At 32.1% G+C, this 22,136-nt stretch overlaps 1 protein-coding gene across 1 annotated transcript in view; it reads left to right on the top strand.

Annotated features, from left to right (window-relative positions):
• Positions 1-22,136, top strand: part of LRP1B (LDL receptor related protein 1B) — a gene marked incomplete at its 3' end in the record, with an annotated part of 1,847,377 nt that overhangs the window by 1,593,396 nt on the left and 231,845 nt on the right. Inside the window, exons 53-57 of the mRNA XM_081262419.1 lie at positions 1,741-1,863; positions 6,019-6,159; positions 7,475-7,662; positions 14,404-14,587; positions 17,315-17,400. Of these exons, the coding sequence (XP_081118545.1) occupies positions 1,741-1,863; positions 6,019-6,159; positions 7,475-7,662; positions 14,404-14,587; positions 17,315-17,400 (722 nt within the window). The remainder of the gene's footprint in view (positions 1-1,740; positions 1,864-6,018; positions 6,160-7,474; positions 7,663-14,403; positions 14,588-17,314; positions 17,401-22,136) is intronic.

The raw sequence follows: 22,136 nt of genomic DNA, 5'->3' as shown, positions 1-22,136 counted from the left end.
GATGCATGTGTTAGAATTGGCATAATTCACTTGAGTTATAAAAACTGTCACACAGTTCAGAGTTAGAGATGTTATTATTAATGCTAACTTGTCCTTTGATATTAATGTCATTCCTATGTGACTTCTTTATAGTTTTAAAAATTAAATTTATTGAAAGTAAATTATACTTGATTACATTCAAATAACCCTTTGTGTTTTACCTACTCATGGCTCTATTTCAGTAATTACTAAGATGAAAGCAGAGATTGCTTGGTTCATGTAGTCTGAGGCTGCCTGAGGATGAAGGACTGATAAGCATGTGAATGAATAACTATAATACCTTAAGTATGAGAATGTTGTGTGTCAAAGATACAGGGTCACCACAACGAGATATTATGTCAAGAGTCCTGGGAGTGTCATGGAAAGATTTCAAGAAAAAGTGATAATGTTGTCTAAGTCTCAAAGGACAAAGAGAGGGCTCTTGCATGGAAAGGAAAATGCTTAGGCTAGGAGGGGGGGAAATGGCAGATACTAAATTGCTTCCAGTGTCCATTATATTCCAGTTGTTGTGATAGGTGCTTTTTATTTACATTAATGAATTCCCAGAACATTACCATCAAGTGTTTTTGGGGATCTGCTAAAAATAGTTACTATATAGGTAGGAAATTAAAGAGCACATGGGAATGCATTGAATATCTGACATGAGAAGATCTGCTTCACATACTATATCTAGTCCTTATGAGAAATTTACCAGACAGATTTTATTATCCTCATTAAACAGATAACAAAACAGATGTCCCAAGAAGGTAGATAGCTTCCTTGAGGATACAAATCCAATTGGCAGAGCCACTTTCTGCAAACCATTATTCTTTTCAGCATTCTACAATAATATATAGTAATTATTGACATTTGAAGTGTTCTAACTTTGAATCCTACCATAGCCTTTATCTTTTAGATATAAGATTACTGAAAAAGTTAAATGATCCTTTCAGGTCTTCTATGATTCTATGAGTATAGTATTAAAGTTTATGTCCTGTGCACATGCTTTATTTTACATTTGGATCCACCACTGGTTAGGGACTTGCTGGAGCACTACATTCAAGGATTAGTAATCTCAAAGGATCAATGTTCCATTTCATGGGTCAATTTTTTTAATTTTCTGTGGTGATTACAATGGGGCTCATTACATCAGAGATCTTACACACGAAATTTAATACTCCATACTTGCACTTACCCAAAAGGTATATTTTCTTTTTAAAAACAATAACTTTCTCTACTCTCTTTGTTTACTTTTTACTTCTGTCATAAACATTACCACTTGGTGATCTCTTCAGTTCTACTTCTGAACAAGGAAGCAACACTTTTATCATGTAACCAGCATGACTGCAAGCGTGAGGAGAGAAAAGACCCACCCATGTTATTAGCCAAGTTTTTTTCTGACACACAAACATTTGAATTCATTCTTAAAAAGCTTACCAATTGCTACATGGCTTCAAATTTCAGGGGCACTCTGGATTAAGAGTGGAATTTATTAATACTAAAACTTTGAAATATATACATAGAATTTATTACATATGAATACATTCTATTACATACATGGCATTGTTAACTAATTTGATATATTGGAAATTAAGCAAAATTTTATTTTTTCTACATAACTATGAATTATTAGCTATAATTTTATTCCATTTCTAAATTCTAATATGGGAGATGATACAATATGTGCTCCTCTAACTCTATATTTCGTGATGTCTTTCTTAGCTCCCAATAACACGTGTGATGAGAACACCTTCATGTGCCATAATAAAGTGTGCATTCCCAAGCAGTTCCTGTGCGACCATGATGATGACTGTGGTGATGGCTCCGATGAGTCCCTGCAGTGTGGTGAGTACATCCAGCTCCCAAAGAGGAGGATCTCAGGCAGAAAGCCTTTACAGAAGAACCTGGGTTTGCACAAATCAAAATCAAACACTCCTTTCTTCCTTCCTTCCCTCTCTCCTTTCCCTCCCTCCCTCCTTCCCTCTCTCCTTTCCCTCCCTCCCTCCCTCCCTCTCTCTCTCTCTCTCTCTCTCTCTTTCTCTCTTTCTCTCTTTCTCTCTTTCTCTTTTTCTCTTTCTCTCTTTCTCTATTTCTCTCTTTCTCTCTTTCTCTCTTTCTCTCTTTCTCTCTTTCTCTCTTTCTTTCTTTCTTTCTTCACTTTTCTTAATGATACTAATGACCAATACATTCAGTAATACCTAGTTGCACCACAAGTAACTTCTTTAAGCTCAAGTATAATTTTACGTGCATTTGGAATTCATGTCCACTTGTAGTGTACTTATTACACTCAGTGACCATGTTGGAAAATCTCTATAAAAATGTCTCTGTTTTATTGTATTTTGAAGTGTTTTGTACAATACTTGGCTGGGTTGTTCAGTGTTACAGCCAGATCAGGTATTTGAGTGAGAAAATAATGCAACTTAGCATTGTCAGAAAAGGCTTGTTACTTAACATTTTCCTCCACGTTGTATTTCTACATGTGTCTCATTTGTTAATATTTAATATTTCTATGAAATTTATCTTTACATACATATTTATTTAATGATTATGTATATTATATATGCATGTATATAATTATATGATAAAATCAGTATTAAAATGCCCAGTTAAAATTGAAATCTCATGTGTACCTACTGTTTCTGTAAAATATTTCAATACATATGAATGAATAAATATACATAATGCAAATCTATGGACTTTCTATATGTAAGGTAGTAAATTTAGTGCACTCCCGTGTTCTCCTTGTGCAGTGTCTAAAACCTTGGTCTTTGAAAGGAATCAATCGGAAATCAATGGATATCAGTTTTTATGATCTTTTCACCATTAAGTCATGCACTCAATATGATTTTTTAAAAGCTACATTATAACTCAAGGAATAAATTGAAAGCAGAGTTATTTCTGATTGAATACCTCCTCTCTTCTAGACATATTTTGTTGATAAGGAGATGACTGAGACATAGTTTTCCACTTAAAGAACAAATAAGAACATCAGACAGACAATATAATAACATTCTTTTTAAAAATTAAATTATTTATTATAATTTGTTATATAGGAAAGCAGAATGTAATTTATTTCATATTACACATATAGAGCACAATTGTTAAAGTCTCTGGTTGTATACAAAGTATTTTCACACCATTAGTTTCTTCACACATGTACTTAATGTAATGATGTCCAACTCATTCCACCATCTTTCCTATCCTATGCCTCCTCCCTTCCCCTCCTTCTCCTTTGCTCTATATTCTTTGTCAAATAAGAATAAGAACAGCAGTACATGGGATCAGAGCTGAGAAAATAATATTTTCTTATTTTTTTTAAAACCCAAGAGTGCCGTACCCCTGAGCTATATCCATAGTCTTTGTATTTTTTTTTTTTTATTTTAAGACAGGGTCTCCCTAAGTTGCTGAGGGTTTTGCTACATTGCTAAACTGGCCTTGAAGTTTCAGTACTCTTGTGTCAGCCTCAGTTTCACTTGAATTAAAAGCATTCTCATGCTTCCAGATCAATAAAATAATTCTTGAAGGAAGCACTAAAGAATATGAACAAAGCATGTTTGTTTGAAAAAATCATATTTAGATTATAAAGAGCATTACATGGTGGTTAATAGCCTGGATCTTTTTGCTGGGTAGCCTGGATTCCTGAATCTACCACTTATTAGCTGTGTGACCTTGAGAAAATGCTTTACCTTTCTGTACCTCAGTTTATTCATTTATAATATATGTATATTAATAATGTTTAACTTATACAGCCAAAAAAAATTGAATGAGTTAATATGTGTTCAGCGTGTAGAGCAGTTCTAGGCACATGGTAAATGCTAGTTGTATATATAAAAACTGTAAGTTGATGTGATTAAGGAATAACTACTAATCTTCTCTATGGTTAAGCTGACATTAAGAAATTCAATTGGAGCTTGATTGGAAAAAGTCTGACATCTTATTTTATATCATTTGTACTCAGTTATTTTACTTCTGAGGCCAGCATACATTTTGAAACAATGGAATAGAAAGTCATAGTCAAATATAGGTTCTAGATCCATCTTTTTCAGCAGACTATAAGAAAATATTACCACAGAGGAGAACCATGAAGGAAAATAAACTAGTTAGCACATTCCTGAAATAGTTCTCCTGGTTAACATTATGGTTGAGGACCAGATTAAAAATGGTAGAATGGAAGGTATGGAAGGTGTGAGAGTTGATACATTATTGGAGGTGGGGGATAATTGAGAACTTTTAGCTTGGGTAACTTGGGATGATTTTGCTATTAATAAGCTTTGTAACATGGGAGATTGAGGTTCAGTTTTTCTGATGCAGGAGCGGAGATATAGTAAAGAATTTATTTTGAATATTTTTAAATATGTAGCATTAATTAGGCAATCATACATAGCTACACAGTTAGTGAAAATATAGTTCTAAATAAGAATCAGTAATGTTGATTTGATGGTCATCAGCATAAAGGTGACATTCAAGCTATACATAAAATGAGAAAACCAGACAATGTGGATAATAGATATTAATAAATCATAAATTGAAGCCAGGGCTTCACCTGCAATATGTTAGGGGTAAACATCAGAGGACTTCCTAGAGAAAGAGAAAAGAAGGGAACAGCAAAAGCATATTTGGAAAGAAGGCCAGGAGAGAGGATTATATATATTAAACCAAGAAGCTATTTCCAAGGAAGAATGGTCAACAACATCAAATGCTGTAGAAAAGCCATATCAAATTTTGAGACACCTTTGAATTTGCCACTTGCCACTTGCTATATATTCACTTCAAGGGGAATTTCAGATCTTCTCTAGATGTTAGAGAAGTGAGTTGTTGATTGACTAAAGATGAACTGGGGGATAATCAGTGGAGGCAAAATTGGGTAGTACAGGGAAAAAGAGAATGTGTACTAAGGAGTATATAGAGAAACTTTCATTGTTATTGGACTGGGTAAGACTTGCATATATTTGTCAACTAAGGAGAAGAAACTGGTGAAGAGGGCTGAGAGGGAAGAAATATTATGGAAACTATAGATATTTTTAATTATGCCTTTCCAAGATTATAAGCTTTGCAAGTAGGTACTCATTACCGAACTATATTTTATTGGAAATTTATTCTTTTTTGCCATAAAGATTCTCCCAGATTTATCAGAAAGTTTTAAGAGAAGTGACAGAGGGAAATATCCATTCAAAAGTTTAATATTAAAAAGAGAATTAGGGTGGAGGTTGTGGTACAGTTGGCAGAGTGCTTGCCTAGCAGATTGAGGTACTGAGTTCGATCCTTAGCACCACATAACCAATAAAATAAAGGCATTGATTGTGTCCATCTACAACTATGAAAAAAAATTTAAAGAAAAAACAGAATAGGCCTTACTTAATAACAGGAATAGATACAAATGTTAACAAGTGATGAGCTCATTTGTAAATTGAACAAAACTTTTTAAGTGACTTTAAGAATTAATATATAGGGTAATTATAATAGTTATTTTTCTTTTTTCTCTAAGAATCAAGTTTTTTTTTCTATTTAAACAGTTTCTTTACATTTTGCTTCTTCACAAACATAAACGTTACAGCTTTCTGAGAACTAGTGCTATAGCATAGAATCAGTCCTTTTATATTTTCTGGAACCATAGCTAACCTAACCAAGTTTGGTTTTGAAGAAAAATTTTAATGATTTCATTTTAGTTTTCCATTCTAAGACAAATCCCTAGGATATAGACACTAGGTGAAGGAAGATGGTGTAATCATGTGTGTTACATTCATGTTAGCTCATCTACTAATCAGAGAACCTTTCTCCCAACTTTATTTTCTGGACCTAACTTACTTCCAAACCACAACGTATCTCTTACAACTGTGGCCATGACAACAGAAATAAATGAAAAATATTTCCCATAGAAGGCATGGGTAAACTTGTGATTAATTAAGTATGCTGTGCGTTTGAGGGAATAAAATTTTCGTTACTATTTATTGTTAAAATATTTTTCACAATTATTCAGACTGCTTATTTCTTGTTCTCTAGGATACAGAGAGTGTAGTACTGAAGAATTTCGTTGTGCTGATGGGCGATGTCTTTTAAACACTCAGTGGCAATGTGATGGGGACTTTGACTGCCCTGACCATTCTGATGAAGCACCTTTAAATCCAAAGTGTAGAAGTGCAGGTACAAAAATACATAATGCTATATTTATTCCAAAGTTTATTCTTAATGGCAGAACTATGACTGATTATCTATCTATTATAGTATTCAATGAAAGAAAATTTAAATTATTAAGCATGTGATATCTCTAGTGATACCATATAGGATCCTAGTAACCAACTACATTCTGAGGCTGTTTTAAAATTTAAATATATGCTCAGACTATGAAGATTTGAGGCAATGATTCTCATGGATGCATACCCTGTCCCCTTTCCCTCCAAAATGAATATTTAAAAAGAGTTTATATGAATATAATTTTCCTACATGGACCTATTTTGAAAATTCAAATATATAAGTGTTCAGGATTTAATGAAGTTATCATACTTTTCAATAGTACTTATAAACTTGCACATTATGAATCAATTACAAAATTTGAGGGCTGGGGTTGTGGCTCAGTGGTAGATCACTCGCCTAGCACATGTGAGGCCCTGGATTCAATCCTCAGCACCACATAAAAATAACTACATAAATAAATAAATGTATAAAAAAATTGAAAATTCAAATCATTAAAAAATATTTACTGAGAAGTAGTCTATTATCCACACCTAGACAAAGTGAAATAAGTTGCATGTCATTTGCACAGAAATGTAAACATATTAGCCACTCTTCCCTATTACTATTCTAATGATGAATATATAGCCATATATTTTAGAATAAACTTTAATTAATAAACAATTTTTTTCTCATGAAGTTTATATGTTAATAGACTTCTTTATACAGGTATGATAAAAGAAATAATGCCGAAGTCATCTGGTTATGAGTAACTGCAAAATCTGAGCCCTTTCCATCGCTATATTTGGAACAACTATCATTCACCATCAATGTCCTTTTTATGCCCTGACTTAAAAATGTCAATGTTATATATTCTGGAAGAAAAAGTATTTAGAAATGTCTACCTATTCTATATTCTTAATTTTTAGAGACATAATTTCTCAGAGATCTATAGCTTGAGGAAAATGTCAAACTATCATTATGCTTTTGAACTCATTCTTCACAATTCAAATTAGACAGATAGTCCATTAGTTTTATCGTAGGTGCTTATTTTGATTGCTAATTTTCATAGTAAAGCTACATTTGCAGTATGTGTGAAACATCAGCATACAGTTTGCCCTTGGTTTTCCACATTTTATGTATAAAATATTTCACTGACTATAGAGTATTTTAAGTGTAAATATGTTTATTATAATTTGACAGATAAGTTATTATATTTGTGAATATTTTAACCAACTATAGTATAAAAAGGCATGCCCTTTATGTTCCATTTGTTTTCTTTTTCCAGAACAGTCATGCAACAGTTCATTTTTTATGTGCAAAAATGGCAGGTGCATTCCCAGCGGAGGTCTTTGTGACAATAAGGATGACTGTGGCGATGGTTCAGATGAGAGAAACTGCCATATAAATGAATGTTTGAGTAAGAAAGTCAGTGGATGTTCTCAGGATTGTCAGGACCTGCCTGTAAGTTACAAGGTAGGTAATCATCAAAAATAGCAACTTATGTGATACTTTAGATTTGAGATAATGAAAACTAGTCTAATATAATTGTAAACCTTAAAAGCCATTATAATATTGCTAGGTAAAACTATTTACAAAATAAGTGTTTATAAAAGAAAACATCATAATAGTGTGATGTAAAAGTTGTGAGAATATAGTTAAAAAGACAAAAGAATAAAAATAATTTTCAATATATTCAGAACATAAAGAAAGAAAAGACAAGGGAAGACTCTGGTCAGGGAAGATACAATGATAATAGCTATATAATTTTATATGCAACTTAACTTCTTTTTTCTGCCCTTCTTTTACCCCTGTACATCTTTGAAGGGTAATGGTCTAATCATTTATTTAGTGTAATTCCAGAGCACCACATCTTTTATTATTATAAGCAAGAAGCAAAAACTAGAAAACATGAGCTATTAATTTTGAGTGCAGGTACACTAAAAAAAATAAGAAAAGAAAAGAAAAAAACCAAATCATACCTAATAGCATAATTGCGTTTTTGTCTGTACCATTTCCCTAAAGAGGGTGATTCACTGGCAAAATTGAGAGGAAGAAATAGCTTCTAAAAACAACTTTTTTTCAGTATGTTGAACTAGTGTATTAAACTAACACAAGATTGAAATATAAATTTGTGGGTTAGGTTAAAATTAATTATGTAGATATAAAGAAGAACTCATTAAGAGAAATCCATTCATAGACTGGGGTATAACTCAGCGAGGTACCTGCTTAGCGTGTGCAAGGCCCAGGGTTTACTCCCGAGTACCACTTTGTTTTTTAAGTGAGTTATTTGAAATTTTTTTCTTTTGTTTTTAACTAAGTAGAATTTCTATATAAATTAGTAATAGCATAGAACTTATATAAAATGCAGAAACAGTGTACTTCTTATGTAGACATTTATTGGAGTTTGATTCTGTTTTACTGAGTTTGTACCCTTCAGAACTCACATAGGATACTGTGTACATTTATGAACATGATATTTTGTCAAAAGGATCTGGAGCACAGGTCTTTGGAAGAAGTATGACTAAAGCAAAAATGACTTGCTAGCTGTATTTAAATATATGAAGTTCCAGAACAGAAAGCATACCAGGTCTGAGTTGTTTCAGATATTAGAATTAGGGGTTTGAAATTAGATTATGTTCAACATAAAGAAGAATTTTCTAAAATTAGAACTTTTTACATTGGATTGAGCTGTTGTACATGCATCATCTCTAGAAGTATTTCCGTAGTGGTTAAATGAACTTCTTAAAATAGTGCTAGAGATAAAGAATGTGTGTGAGACCAAACTGCTTTCCCTGCCAGTCCTATGACAAGCCAGTTCTATATAATGTCAAATTTAGCTGAACAACCAATTTGCTATTTTAGGTCTCAGACCTTCTGGTATTATGATTAACTTAACTGCATCAATAAAGATTGTACTAAATATCCAAATGGGATCCTAATTAGAATAAGTTATACTCCATGTTTGTATAATATTTCAAAATACACTTTACTACCATGTATATCTAAAAAGAACAAATAAACGAATAAAAAATGTTTGCACCATATAAAGGTCTAACCTACAAGCTACAATAATCCTTCCCTTTTACTGGTAGTACACTCATTGCAAGAAAAAATATATATATATATGTTTTTACTTAAACAATATCTTTATTTTTTTTATGTGGTGCTGAGGATCAAACCCAGTGCCTCATGCATGCTAGGCAAGCACTCTATCTCTGAGCCACAACTCCAGCCCAAGAAACCTATAATTAAGTTTTTAGACACAGTATTTTATTAAGAAGTAGTTGAATTTACAGGACTAAGACATGCATGCACTCATTCACAAATACTGTATTGGAAGAAGGAAACAAACAAAATGAGCCAAGACAGTTCTTAATAGAGTAGGCATCAGATAATTAATTTTGGCAGTAAATAATATATTAAAATCCAAGGGAACAGGAAAAATTACTTACATAGATATGTTTCACGGTTGTTATAGAATTAGTATAGATAACTAGTTATAATTTTAAGTCAACAGGTTTATGAAGTATTCAATAGTTCTATTGCATAAATGTCCATTCTATATGATAAATTTCAAAGTATATCTCTAGTTTTTTGTGTATGAATTTATTATCTGTCATAACAATCATGGTAGTAAAACATCAATTTTATAGAATTTAAAATGGGTATTTTGTGACATGACATTAAAAATTAGATTTTTACTTAAAATTCAAACATAGATACTTAGTGCATAGAAATACCATATTTGGAAAACTATTTTTGGTAGAAGAAAATATCATCCAGAAAAGCATACTAAGTTATACTTTTTAATCACTTAAAAGATTCCTTACAAAGAAATGAGTGTTTATTGTATCAGCATATACTTTCTCTTCTCTAAAGGGTTCATACAATCAAGTGCCAATTCTAGCTGAAATTGACAAAACTGTTTAATCATTCCAAAATGTGTGTATATGAAATCTGAAGAAATGCTGTAAATAATATTCTTAAGTGTGTACACGCATATCAAAACTAATGAATTTTAAAAAATCATCTATTGGAAGAAGCAAGACTAATGCAAAAATTTACAATGGATAACAGAACCATAAATAAAAGTTTTAAAAGAAGGATCAAACCTAATATTTAACATATTTGTGTGTATGTGCATGTGTGTGTGTATGGCAATTTTTCAATAGAAAATTGAATAAAAAGTCTACATGCAACAAAATCCGTATAGCTTTGGGGGAAAAATATCAACTAATGGGTTTCTCTTTTTCAGGGAATAGGAAAAACTATTCTGTAACCTATTTCTCTTTGCAATATCAGCAGAACATGACAAGAAGTCATACTCTCAATTCTGCAGTAAAATGAAAATTGTCATCAAAAGCAAAACTTAGATCTTGGGACTGTGAAAATTTGAGTATTTGCTGTAAAACAATATGTCTACCTACTTAAAAGGAACTAAAATATTTAACTAAAGTATGGATCTTAGCTTGATGGGAAAATAATTTATCATATAAATATAAGTGTACTTTTGGTAGGGAAAAAGATTCAATGTATACATTAAAAAATAAAATAATTCATATTTGTAAATATCACTTAAAAAGTAGCACATGATTTTTTCTAAAAGCAATAGGAAAAATTTGAGTAGCTATTTTTTTCCTGGTTGCTATATATTTCTATAAAAATAACATAAATCTGAAAAATATGATATAATTCTGGGTGGTAAGAAAAACCAAGAAGATATTGAGTCTAAATCTTATTTCATAATAATTTTCTTTCTAAGTGAAGGTAAAATATTTTACACTACTATTTTTCTATTATAGACAAATCTCATATCTTTTTAACTTTAAAAATGGAAATGATTATCATTCTAGTTTCATTTCTTATAGACAGATGTCTTTTGATAATTTGGGAGGAAAAATGTTTTTAAGATAAGGTAAATGGCTCGGGATATAATTATCATTTTTAAATGCCTCTCCTTCAAAAGCAAGAATTCATAATTTACTATAAACCTAAACTTGCTTGTATAGAATTGTATATTGTAATAACTTTAACCAATTTTACTCTCAATAAATTTATTTCCTGTAAATTTGTTTTATTGAAGCCATCTATCTGATATAGTACTTCTATGGATATAGGCATTCAAAGCAATTTTCAACCCTTATTGAAATTAAGATGTGTTTTCTTTTTATAATGTTGAGAGGACTTCAACATATTCTATAGTGTTTATTTCACTTGTTCCATATTGCCTCTTAATCCAACACTGCTCCGTGTCTATCAGACTTCTGGCTTCCTAACCACATGATCATATGATGTAATTTCCAGGACTTTACAGTAATCACTGGAAAGATTACTCATTTAAAAAAATATATATTTGTTCTTATTAATGTATACAATTTGCCAGTTTAACTGTTTTCAAGTGTACAGCTCAGTGGCTTTAAGCATTTTATTTTCTTTGGCCATAGAATAAGCACGAGTTCCTTGTGGCTCCCTAGTACACGTTGCCAGCATGGGTCTTCTCAAAGAAAATAAAAGTGCCACCAATTTAGATTCAATGGGGCGAGGTGGGGAAAATGCTGTGGCTTTTACCTTTTCTTTGCTGGCTTGCCAGTGGGTTCTAGAAATTTAAATAATCCATTGTAATTGATGAGTGTTATTAGATTATTGCAGATGTAAATTGTTAAAGTGGAAGTGCTGAGGACTTAAAGGGCTTCAACCTTATAAAAGTTCTCAGGAGAAAGGTATTGTTTTTCTTTGGGACACATTCAGATAAAGTTGATGTAATCTTTTTGCTTCCCTCCATATAATGAACATTTTTCTTATATAAAACTTCTATCCCTTAATTAATCAGTAGTTGATTATTTAATACTGTGGACATATATCACTCTAATATCTTTTTTTATTGATTATTTAAAGCATTACATAGCTCATGATATATCATCTTTCATACATTTGACTCAAATTGTGTTTTGAACTCCCATTTTCACCCCAAATACAGATTGCAGAATCACATCTGTTACATATTCACATTTTTACATAATGTCATATTAGTGACTGTTGTATTCTGCTACCTTTCCTATCCCCTACTATCCCCCCTCCCCTCCCCTCCCATCTTCCCTCTCTACCTCCCCTGCTGTTGTTCAATTCTCTCCCTTTTTTTCCCTCCCCCTTGCCCCTCATGACCTCTTATAATTTTATGTATCATTGAAGGTCTCCTACCATTTCCGTATGCTTTCCCTTCTCTCTCCGTTTCTCTCCCCCCATTCGTCTTTGTTTACTGTAGTCTTTTCCTCATGCTCTTCCTTCCTGTTCTGTTCTTAGTTGCTCTCTTTATATCAAAGCAGACATTTGGCATTTTTTTTTTTAGGGCTTGGCTAGCTTCGCTTAGCATAATCTGCTCTAATGCCATCCATTTCCCTGCAAATTCTATGATTTTGTCATTTCTTAGTGCTGCATAATACTCCATTGTGTATAGATGCCACATTTTTTTATCCATTCATCCACTGAGGGGCATCTAGGTTGGTTCCACAGTCTAGCTATTGTGAATTGTGCCGCTATAATCATTGATGTGGCCGTATCCCTATAGTGCGCTCTTTTAAGGTCCTCAGGGAATAGTCCAAGAAGTGCGATAGCTGGGTCAAATTGTGGATCCATTCCCAGCTTTCCCAGGAATCTCCATACTGCTTTCCAAATTGGCCTCACCATTTTGCAGCCCCACCAGCAGTGTACAAGTGTACCCTTTTCCCCACATCCTCGCCAACACTTATTGTTGTTTGACTTCATAATGGCTGCCAATCTTACTGGAGTGAGATGGTATCTTAGGGTGGTTTTGATTTGCATTTCTCTGATTGCTAGAGATGGTGAGCATTTTTTCATGTACTTGTTGATTGATTGTATGTCCTCCTCTGAGAAGTGTCTGTTCAGGTCCTTGGCCCATTTGTTGATTGGGTTATTATCTTATTGTTTAATTTTTTGAGTTCTTTGTACATTCTGGATATTAGGGCTCTATCTGAAGTGTGTGGGGTAAAAATTTGTTCCCAGGATGTAGGCTCTCTATTTACCTCTTTTATTGTTTCTCTTGCTGAGAAAAAACTTTTTAGTTTAAGTAAGTCCCATTTGTTTATTCTTGTTATTAACTCTTGGGCTATGGGTGTCCTATTAAGGAATTTGGAGCCCAACCCCACAATATGTAAATCGTAGCCAACTTTTTCTTCTATCAGACGCAGTGTCTCTGATTTGATATCTAGCTCCCTGATCCATTTTGTCACTCTAATATCTTTCCCAGTGGATTTGTCTATTTTACTCTGAAACAAATGCTCCAGTGTATGAAATGTTTACTATGAACACCTCTTGAATACAAGTCCCTTTAAGAGAGTTTCTTCTTAACTCACTGTCCTTCTCAGTACTCACAAATTCCTTTATTCAAAGGTCATGGAATAGTCTTGGTGGATTAATGGTAATCATTATTTGGCCAACTATAGGCTCCTTTTCTATAATACTAATAATTTTTTAGATTGTAAGAAGAGAACACAAAGACAGTGAACAATCACAGTGACTTATCAGTTTTAGGAATCAAAAAATTATATGGCATGATGTTTGTACTCAAAGAGTTGACATACCAGTTGGTAAATTTCATGTGTCCTCCTCTTTGGTATAGAATCAGATTCAGTTAATAAATACTAGTTGAGACATACTGTGTGTTAAAATTGTGAGTCCCAGCTCTCTTACTGGCTTCACCTAGGCACCTTCATGCTTCCATCCTCATCAGTTAACTAAAGATGAGAACATCTGCATTATAGATTTCTGTCTGTGATTAAACAACATATGACAATGCTAGAAACCTTCAAAGATCTACATAAGGATTCATTCTTATGATTGTTGATGTCTTCTAAAAACATGATATGATGCAATAGAAAAGGCCAAAAGAACATGAAGGTGTTGTGAGTTTTCTTTTCCCTTTCTCTAGACATAAGGCTTTAGCACTGTCAAATTAACTTTTGCAATTTTACCAGTCCCAGAAGATCAAATGAAGATATTTGGAAAAGTGTATTTTTCAAATTTTAACTTCCAATATTATATGTAATTTTTATTAAAGGTTAATTGCTACAAGACATAAGGATTTGCCATTACCTAATGTTAAGTGCTTTTCTTGCTAGAATCATGCTAAAGATATATCCAATAGTAAAAGACAGTGACAATGATATGAATTGATAATGCTCATTTTTCTTTCCCCAGTGCAAATGCTGGCCTGGATTCCAACTGAAGGATGATGGTAAAACATGTGTGGACATTGATGAATGCTCTTCAGGGTTTCCCTGTAGCCAGCAATGCATCAATACTTACGGGACCTACAAATGCCTCTGTACAGATGGGTATGAAATACAACCTGATAACCCAAATGGCTGCAAATCACTCTCAGGTATCGAATTGAATTGTCCACTGAACCAACCTCAGTTACCTATATGGATCTCAAATTTTATGTTCATTTTTATTGAATTTACTACTTCTTGCTGTTTCTGAGATATAAAAAAATCTTGCCTGCTTCCCTCAGTATGGGACTGTGTCATTATGATTTTGTATGCTGTACATATGCTGCTGTGTTTATAATATCACTGCATTTTCATTTTGCAAATTATTAAGTGTTTGCTATATTTTGAGAGTACTCACCAAGAAAAACAACTATGTTACTATTATATTCTGTTGAAACACATATTCTTGAGTGCAAGTTTGTCCAAGATCATAAAAGAGCATATTATGATATTATTGTAATATTTTTATTTCTCCATTGTACCACATATATTCCTACATACTTGCCAAGGAGAATAAAAGATTATTGATGATGATAATAATAATAATAATAATAATAATCAATAATACTAATAGCAAGTCAGGTATATAATACTATTTGAATCCTTCCAATGATTCAACAAATATTATTAAAGCTCTGATTATTCCAATTAGTATGTATGACTATTAAATTAGAGATTTAATAAAGCATGGCACAAAACTTTAAAATTATTGCAAACTATTATGGGAAAAATTATAATGATACACAACTATATATATGAATGACTATTAAAGTGGGTAAAAAACAATGGTGTTCAAGGGTATATCAGGCTCCCTTAAAATGAAACATATTACTGGTTTCTCACATAGATATATGTTGGTGACGTTAGATATTTTGTTATTAACAAAGTATAACAAGGATAAAAATTTTTAAATAAGTATTTTAAAAAAACAGCTTAAAACTTTGTACATTACAGAGAAAAATGTCAACTAAATTTAATTTTTCATTTCATTATCACTTATTCTTTGAATATTCTTTACTGAATCAATTAGATATCATTTAGAGCCCATCATTTTATATGCCAACCTTCTTGCTTCTGGCAGCTCACTGTGGGCTACATGATGCATTTAGTGACATGCTGCAAGAAAAAGAGATAAAATGTTAAAAGCAGCCAATGTTTCTCTTCAATAGACTTTTCATAGAGGATTGTGTAGAAAAGACAAATGCTAATGATTACATATCCATTCGAATATCATGTAAACATGAAATAATTGTTTCACATTAGTAATAATAATTAGAACCTAATAATGATTTTGAATATAAAAAATCTGTTCTTGAAGTGAAGTTCTTGAAGTAAATTTTTAAACCAATTATATTTGAATTTTAAAAAATAGTTTCCTAAGTATTAGTGTAGAAATTAACTGGTTAATTTTATATTTATATGTCTGAAACTGCGTATGTGTTTATGTGTATGTACATACACATGCACAAACATGCTTTTTTTGTGGGGGTGCTGATGATAAAATCCATGGTCTCAGCCATGCCAGACAAGCACTCTACCACTGAGTTATAGCCTCAGACAAATTTGAAATAATATTGACTGGAATGGCAAGACATCTTCTAATTAAGAGCCAACTTTGAGTTGAAAAGTATGATAAATCTGAATTTGGCCTCAACATAAAGATTGGGATAACTGATTAAGAGTGCTGTCATAGATAATGTAAGAGTGTCCAATGTGAGTGTTAGAGTATACACTGAAACCTTAATAGCAGGGTCTAATAATACCTTATTTTAATACCTTACTCTTACATATTAAATATGAAACAAAACAGCAAAGGAAGGAATGAAAAATTTCAAAACAACCATAACATTATTTGATTTATAATAAAGTGCACATTAAAACACATAAAGTGATTACCTTTTGAAATGTTTTCCCATTTTTTTCTGTGAACATTAAATTTGCATATTTTGGCAAATAAGTATATTAACATGTTTACAAAGACATACAAGACAGATAGTTTACTGAGTTTTTCCAGGATTATAATAATTGAAAATATGATCAAATTGACTTTATTTAAATATGTATTCAAATACATATAGTGTGCAGCATATTTGAAATTCTTTTCTTTAATAATGCATTTGACTTGCAAATAAATTCTGAAGAGGACACCAAAATAAGGTACAGAGGATCTTTCTATACATTGAGCAAGATCAAACTTTATCATGCTCTTTCCTAGATTCTAAAATAAATGAGATAGTAGAACACAATGGACAGTCTCATTTGAAGGAATTACAGATTAATAAAGGATTAAAAAATAAGACCCATGAGAAAAGGTAAAATTAATAAACAAAAAATAGAGCCTGGAGTTCAGAAATCACTTAAGACAAGTCCTCAGGCGCATGAAAAAAGTGTGTCTGTGCAATGATTCCACTTGACCTCTACCCAGGTAATTCTAAAATTTAACTGGTTGATTATCAAGGAGAAATTTTCTGATATGAGAGTTTAGCTGAACCATTGAATTTTTTGATAGGTGTAGATTATCCTTTTTTAAACTATACATTATAAAATCAGAATTTAACAGCAGATATTTTCTACTAATGCCAGATCAGATATTTGGATGGCCAATAAAATTGAAGGTAAGAGAAGAATGCACTCAGAATTATGTAGATTTCTGTACTCCCATGGCATTTGCTGTCTTTTCTTTTACTATTGACCACATTGCTGAGTATAAACTTTTAAACCATTAATCTACCAGAACAACAGTGTGTTTGAATTTACATTGCTGCTAAACTACTGAAACTAAACAGAAGAGATCATAAATATTAAATGTCTAACTGGCTCTTTGCTTTGGAATTTAGATGAGGAACCTTTTCTAATTCTTGCCGATCACCACGAGATAAGGAAAATTAGCACTGATGGCTCCAACTACACACTTTTAAAACAGGTATGATTCCGTAACATTTATTATGTGTTCTCCAGGCATGCATTCAAACTGCAGAAATATAGGACAGTTAGAATTTATGTAACAAATATTTATGGATGCATACACATATAAGCATGTATATAATATTACATAAATGCTCTTTTTTTGGTGATGAGCAGGTAATGCTTTCAAACTGCCTTATCATACGGCACTGAAGAAGGTAAAGATAATAAGGCATAATTAATTCAAGAGAAATATTATCTCAGGAATAGCTTAATTACAGAAAGCATAACAATGTCTTTTAAAGTGTTTTGTGAATTACCCAAATTGTTTTTCCCACCTTGAGATATAAAGTAACCTTTTCCTGAATTCCATGTTCCTGTTCATAAAACCAGGAAATACAATAGGATAGAAGATACCTAGTCTTTAAAAATTGGAATCATCAAGAGAGTAAAAGTGAGAGTATAAGAGTCGTGACTGCAAGGTCTCAAGAAAAGGTGTTTTCAGTCTTGTCTTGTCTTCTCCTCTCTCAGTACCACCCACTTCAAGAGAAGCTGGGCTGATGTGTTTTCGTGTTTGACTCCTGTTCTCTGAGGTTATTTTTATATGTGATTTGAGATGGAAAAATTATGACTTACACTTTGTAATAGTATATAGAACTGTGAATTATTCACCACAAATGTTTTTTTTTCCTCCAGGTATGCAATGAAAATAGACCAAATTCAAATTAAAAATAGAATGAAACTACATGTACTAGGGAAGTTACATACACTTAGTTAGAGCATATCTTAGTTATTAAGAGAAATGTCTTTCCTTGGAATCTGTATCTTGTATCTGTCTATAAATGACTTTGCTCCAACTGTACAATACATCAACATTAAGGACATTTCTTATATTTGTGATATGTTTATGAGAGTGTTAGATATAAATAAAGAGACCATTTATATGGTGACTTTTTGGAAACAAAGAAGACTTACAGTCATCCTAAGTATCTCAGAGGGAGATTGGTTTCAGGATTCCCAGCAAAATCCAAAATGCATAAATGATCAAGTTTCTTATATAAAATGTATAGCATCTCCATATAATGTGCACACATCCTCACACATATTTAAATTCATCTGTATTTTACTTATAATATCTGGCATAATATACATACTTTACAAATAGTGGCAGTTTTAGAGAACAATCACAAGGAAAAAAATCTGCACATGTTCAGTACAAATGTAATTTTTTCCCATGATATTTAATGGTGGTTAGTTGAATTGATGGATACAGAGCACAAAGATATAGGGAGGGCTGACTGCCCTTAGTAAAAGTTAGTTTTACTACTGTCTGCTGGATTTTTTCACTGCAGCTTCAGAAATTTCTTCATTTCGCTTTAGTAGTAAGAGTAACTTTAAGTGCACATATTTATTAGCCAGTGTGATATTGACTAATCCTGGCAAAGTCACATTTTTCCAGATTTCTTCTAGATAACAGATTGAATTTCACTGAGAGAGAGAGAGAGAGAGAGAGAGAGAGAGAGAGAGAGAGAGAGAGAGAAGGAAGGAAGAATAACAGTGTCAACGGTGTGTGCAAGAAAGATATCAGGGAGAAGGAAGTGGAGAGGGAAATGGGAAGTATTGAGAATTGAAACAGAAAAAAACTGTGTTATATGCAAATATGTCTAATGCACTAAAAATATACTTTAAATATTTTACGTGAAAATCCAGATTCTCTGGCTGTTTATGAAGAGTAGAAAAGTATATGGTGCTAGCGTCACATTCTTGAATGATCACATACCAAACAGTGTAGCAGTTACCATTTTGATTTAGAATTCATGCTCTCCAGTCCACTGGAGTCTTCAGATAATCCATCTCCTTGCAGCATGTGTACTTGCCCTGTTTTTGAATGTCTGTGGATTTAGGCTCTTTCTCAGAGTTTGGAGTGAAACGCTAATTTCCACTATGTCACACTGACCCTCTCTTCAAAAATGGATCTGTGAAAAACTGTACAAAAATTAAAACATTTTCAGGAATTAATGAAAACCAAACAGAAAGCTACCTAAAGTATAATAATTAGACAGCTGTCTTTGGGAAGTTGATAATGTAAGAGTAATCATTTGGGAGGAAGTTTTAAGAATAAACATAAAATGAAAATTTTCTTTGCTTCCCACTCTGTTTCCTACATGATCTAGTTTAATTCTTTTTTTTTCCTGTACAGTGTATTTTTAAACATATTAAAACTGCAAAACATTGAAAATTATCTCATTTGTGTCTATGTCTTCTCAGTCCTCTATCCATTATAAACTTAAAAATGAGATATGCCAGCCATTGATTTTCTGGTGTGGTATCTGGAAAAGGGATATGTTTCTTTTCTCTTAACTAGTATTTTTGGCATTTCACTCTTCATACTATGCATTTTTAGTTTAACAGGAAAAAGTGATTTCTATTGAGAATACCTTATTTTTAAGCTCAGATAAACCACAAGGTTAACTAATATAGCAACAATATTGATTGTGTTCATGAGAACAGTTTCTGGATCAGTTCTTTGTTTCATTCTCCAACCCTGATGAGGCTCAGGACACTTTCATTGGTATCCCTTTTGTGGTCATTCATGGCAAGTGTGTTGTCTGAGATTGTTCCTAGTGAAACAAAATGTTCTTTTTTCTTCTATGCTTCATTTAAGTCTGTTTCTCATAATAGACTTACTTTAGTACATTCTTTAATATAGCTCTTTTTTTCCCCTGATGCTGTCATTTTAGACTACTGCAAATTGTTAGCACATAAGTAGGGGAATTTTAGATAGTTTTCTTAGTGTTTAAGTTTATGAAAATGAATAAGGAAAGAAGAAGGTAAGGTAGTTCATTAACACCCTGAACACCTATGTTTTGGGGAAACATTTATTAGTGTTAATTCTGGAGTAAGGTAACAGATACTCCAAAACTTGATATGAGAGAAGCCTCACATCAAGTTTTACCTATGGGCTTCTTGGAATATATTATTTCTTCGAAGGAACAAATTTTTAACCACAATCTTATCATAGCACTTTAAAAATTTTAAGGAGTTTTAAGCAGTAAAATAATTTTTCCTCTTTAGAGACTTTATTCACATATGTAGAATGAATTAGAAGACAGAGGGAGGTGATTAATTATCTCTTCACATTTTCTCTCAACTCAAATAAATGAAAAGGCCTTGGTTGTTTGGAACTTTTATGTATAGCTGATTAAAAAATGATTTATCCTAATATGTTAAATTTTGTTCTGTTATCATTAGTAATAGTCTCATAAAATTTTATTTAATAAATTTATAATAAGTATTAAAATTCCTTTTTTAAAGTTGTGTATTCTAAAATACAGGTGTGGTGCTAGGCCACCTATAGTTTAAAATCATATGCCATGCTAAGAAAATGTATTTTAATAACATAGATTTTAGGAATGAAAATTAATCAAGTAACTTTCCAATATGTTATACAATGCAATTCTAGCAGTGATTTTATCCCAGTAAATTGTATAGAGAAACAAAACACAATTTCCTAAATTAATCATCTTGAACCAAAGGGTGCAAATCTTCAACTACAGAAATGAAAGAAGCAAATAGGATTTTGATGAAACCAATTTTCAGCTCTGAAACCACTGGGATGACTCTAGTTTTCAGGCATTATTTTGACCATACCCCTGGCTGTTTTAATGTTCCTTGCATATGATTCTACAAAGAGAGAATTGCAGAGTTTTCTGTGGGGATTAAGAGTAAAGCCATTGACAAAGGCCCAGCTTGTCCAAATAGATATGTCAGGATTCACAGATTCAGCTCCTCAGCTTTACAACTTTAATTTCTTATACTTGACTTGCTAAATTTGGAATTGGATTTTTATTATCTAAACTGATTATTGCTAAGAAAGAAATTCTGCCATGATTGGGGATTGTATGTAAATCCTTTCTAAACTTAGCGAGAAATTTCTCTCTTATAAAGAAATTTATAAGAATTTTTTTCTTATAAAGCTCTCTAATTTAGTCCATTGCCAAACCAACATAGAAGCCTAACCCATTTACATTATTTCCTCCAGAGAGAGAAAGCATTTGAACAGAGAGGATATTGTAAAAGACTATTGAGGTGATTTTTAAAATCTCTCTATGGAACTTGCTAGAATACACTTAATTTATATTTTAGAAATTTGATTTTTTTCATAGCCACTTTCCTAGATGTATATAGTTAAGTGCATTTAGTTAATAGTATGTGAATGGATACTTAAGGAATCTATTGAAACTGTGACTAAACATTATTTTTCATTTTTCACCATTTATAATCATTATTCTTGATTAGGAATATTGTCCCTAAGAAATGTGCTTGCATTTATTCATTTGAGCTTACTGAGGAATTTATCCTGAGTCATGTTTTCTACCTGTATCTCCTATTTATGACCAACATCATGCAATTACATGGGGTTAGTATATTTCAGATTAGATTTATAATGTGGAACTGAAGAAAAAGATCGTCCATAGTAAGCCAAATAAAAGTGTAAGATTTGAATTTGTGATGTTAGCACCATTATTTCTAGAATTCAGCTTTGCTGCAAGATGAAAGGAGAAACAAATATCTGTATGGAGTCTGAATAGTAGCCATTTATCCTTGGCCTGAATTTTATAAAGGACTATGTAGATCTATGGCACTGTTGCTTTTGTTATCAGATTCTGAATTTTGAGACTAGATTTGGGAATTGAACTCAGACCTGGGAATTACCATCTTCCTATACTTTCCCACAGCTTGCTCCCATACCAA

The sequence above is a fragment of the Spermophilus citellus genome, assembly GCF_964194105.1.
Source record: "Spermophilus citellus genome assembly, chromosome: 11".
Taxonomy (NCBI): Eukaryota; Metazoa; Chordata; class Mammalia; order Rodentia; family Sciuridae; genus Spermophilus; species Spermophilus citellus.
Note: the sequence above shows the minus strand (reverse complement) of the source record. Positions and strands in the feature narration are given on the sequence as shown.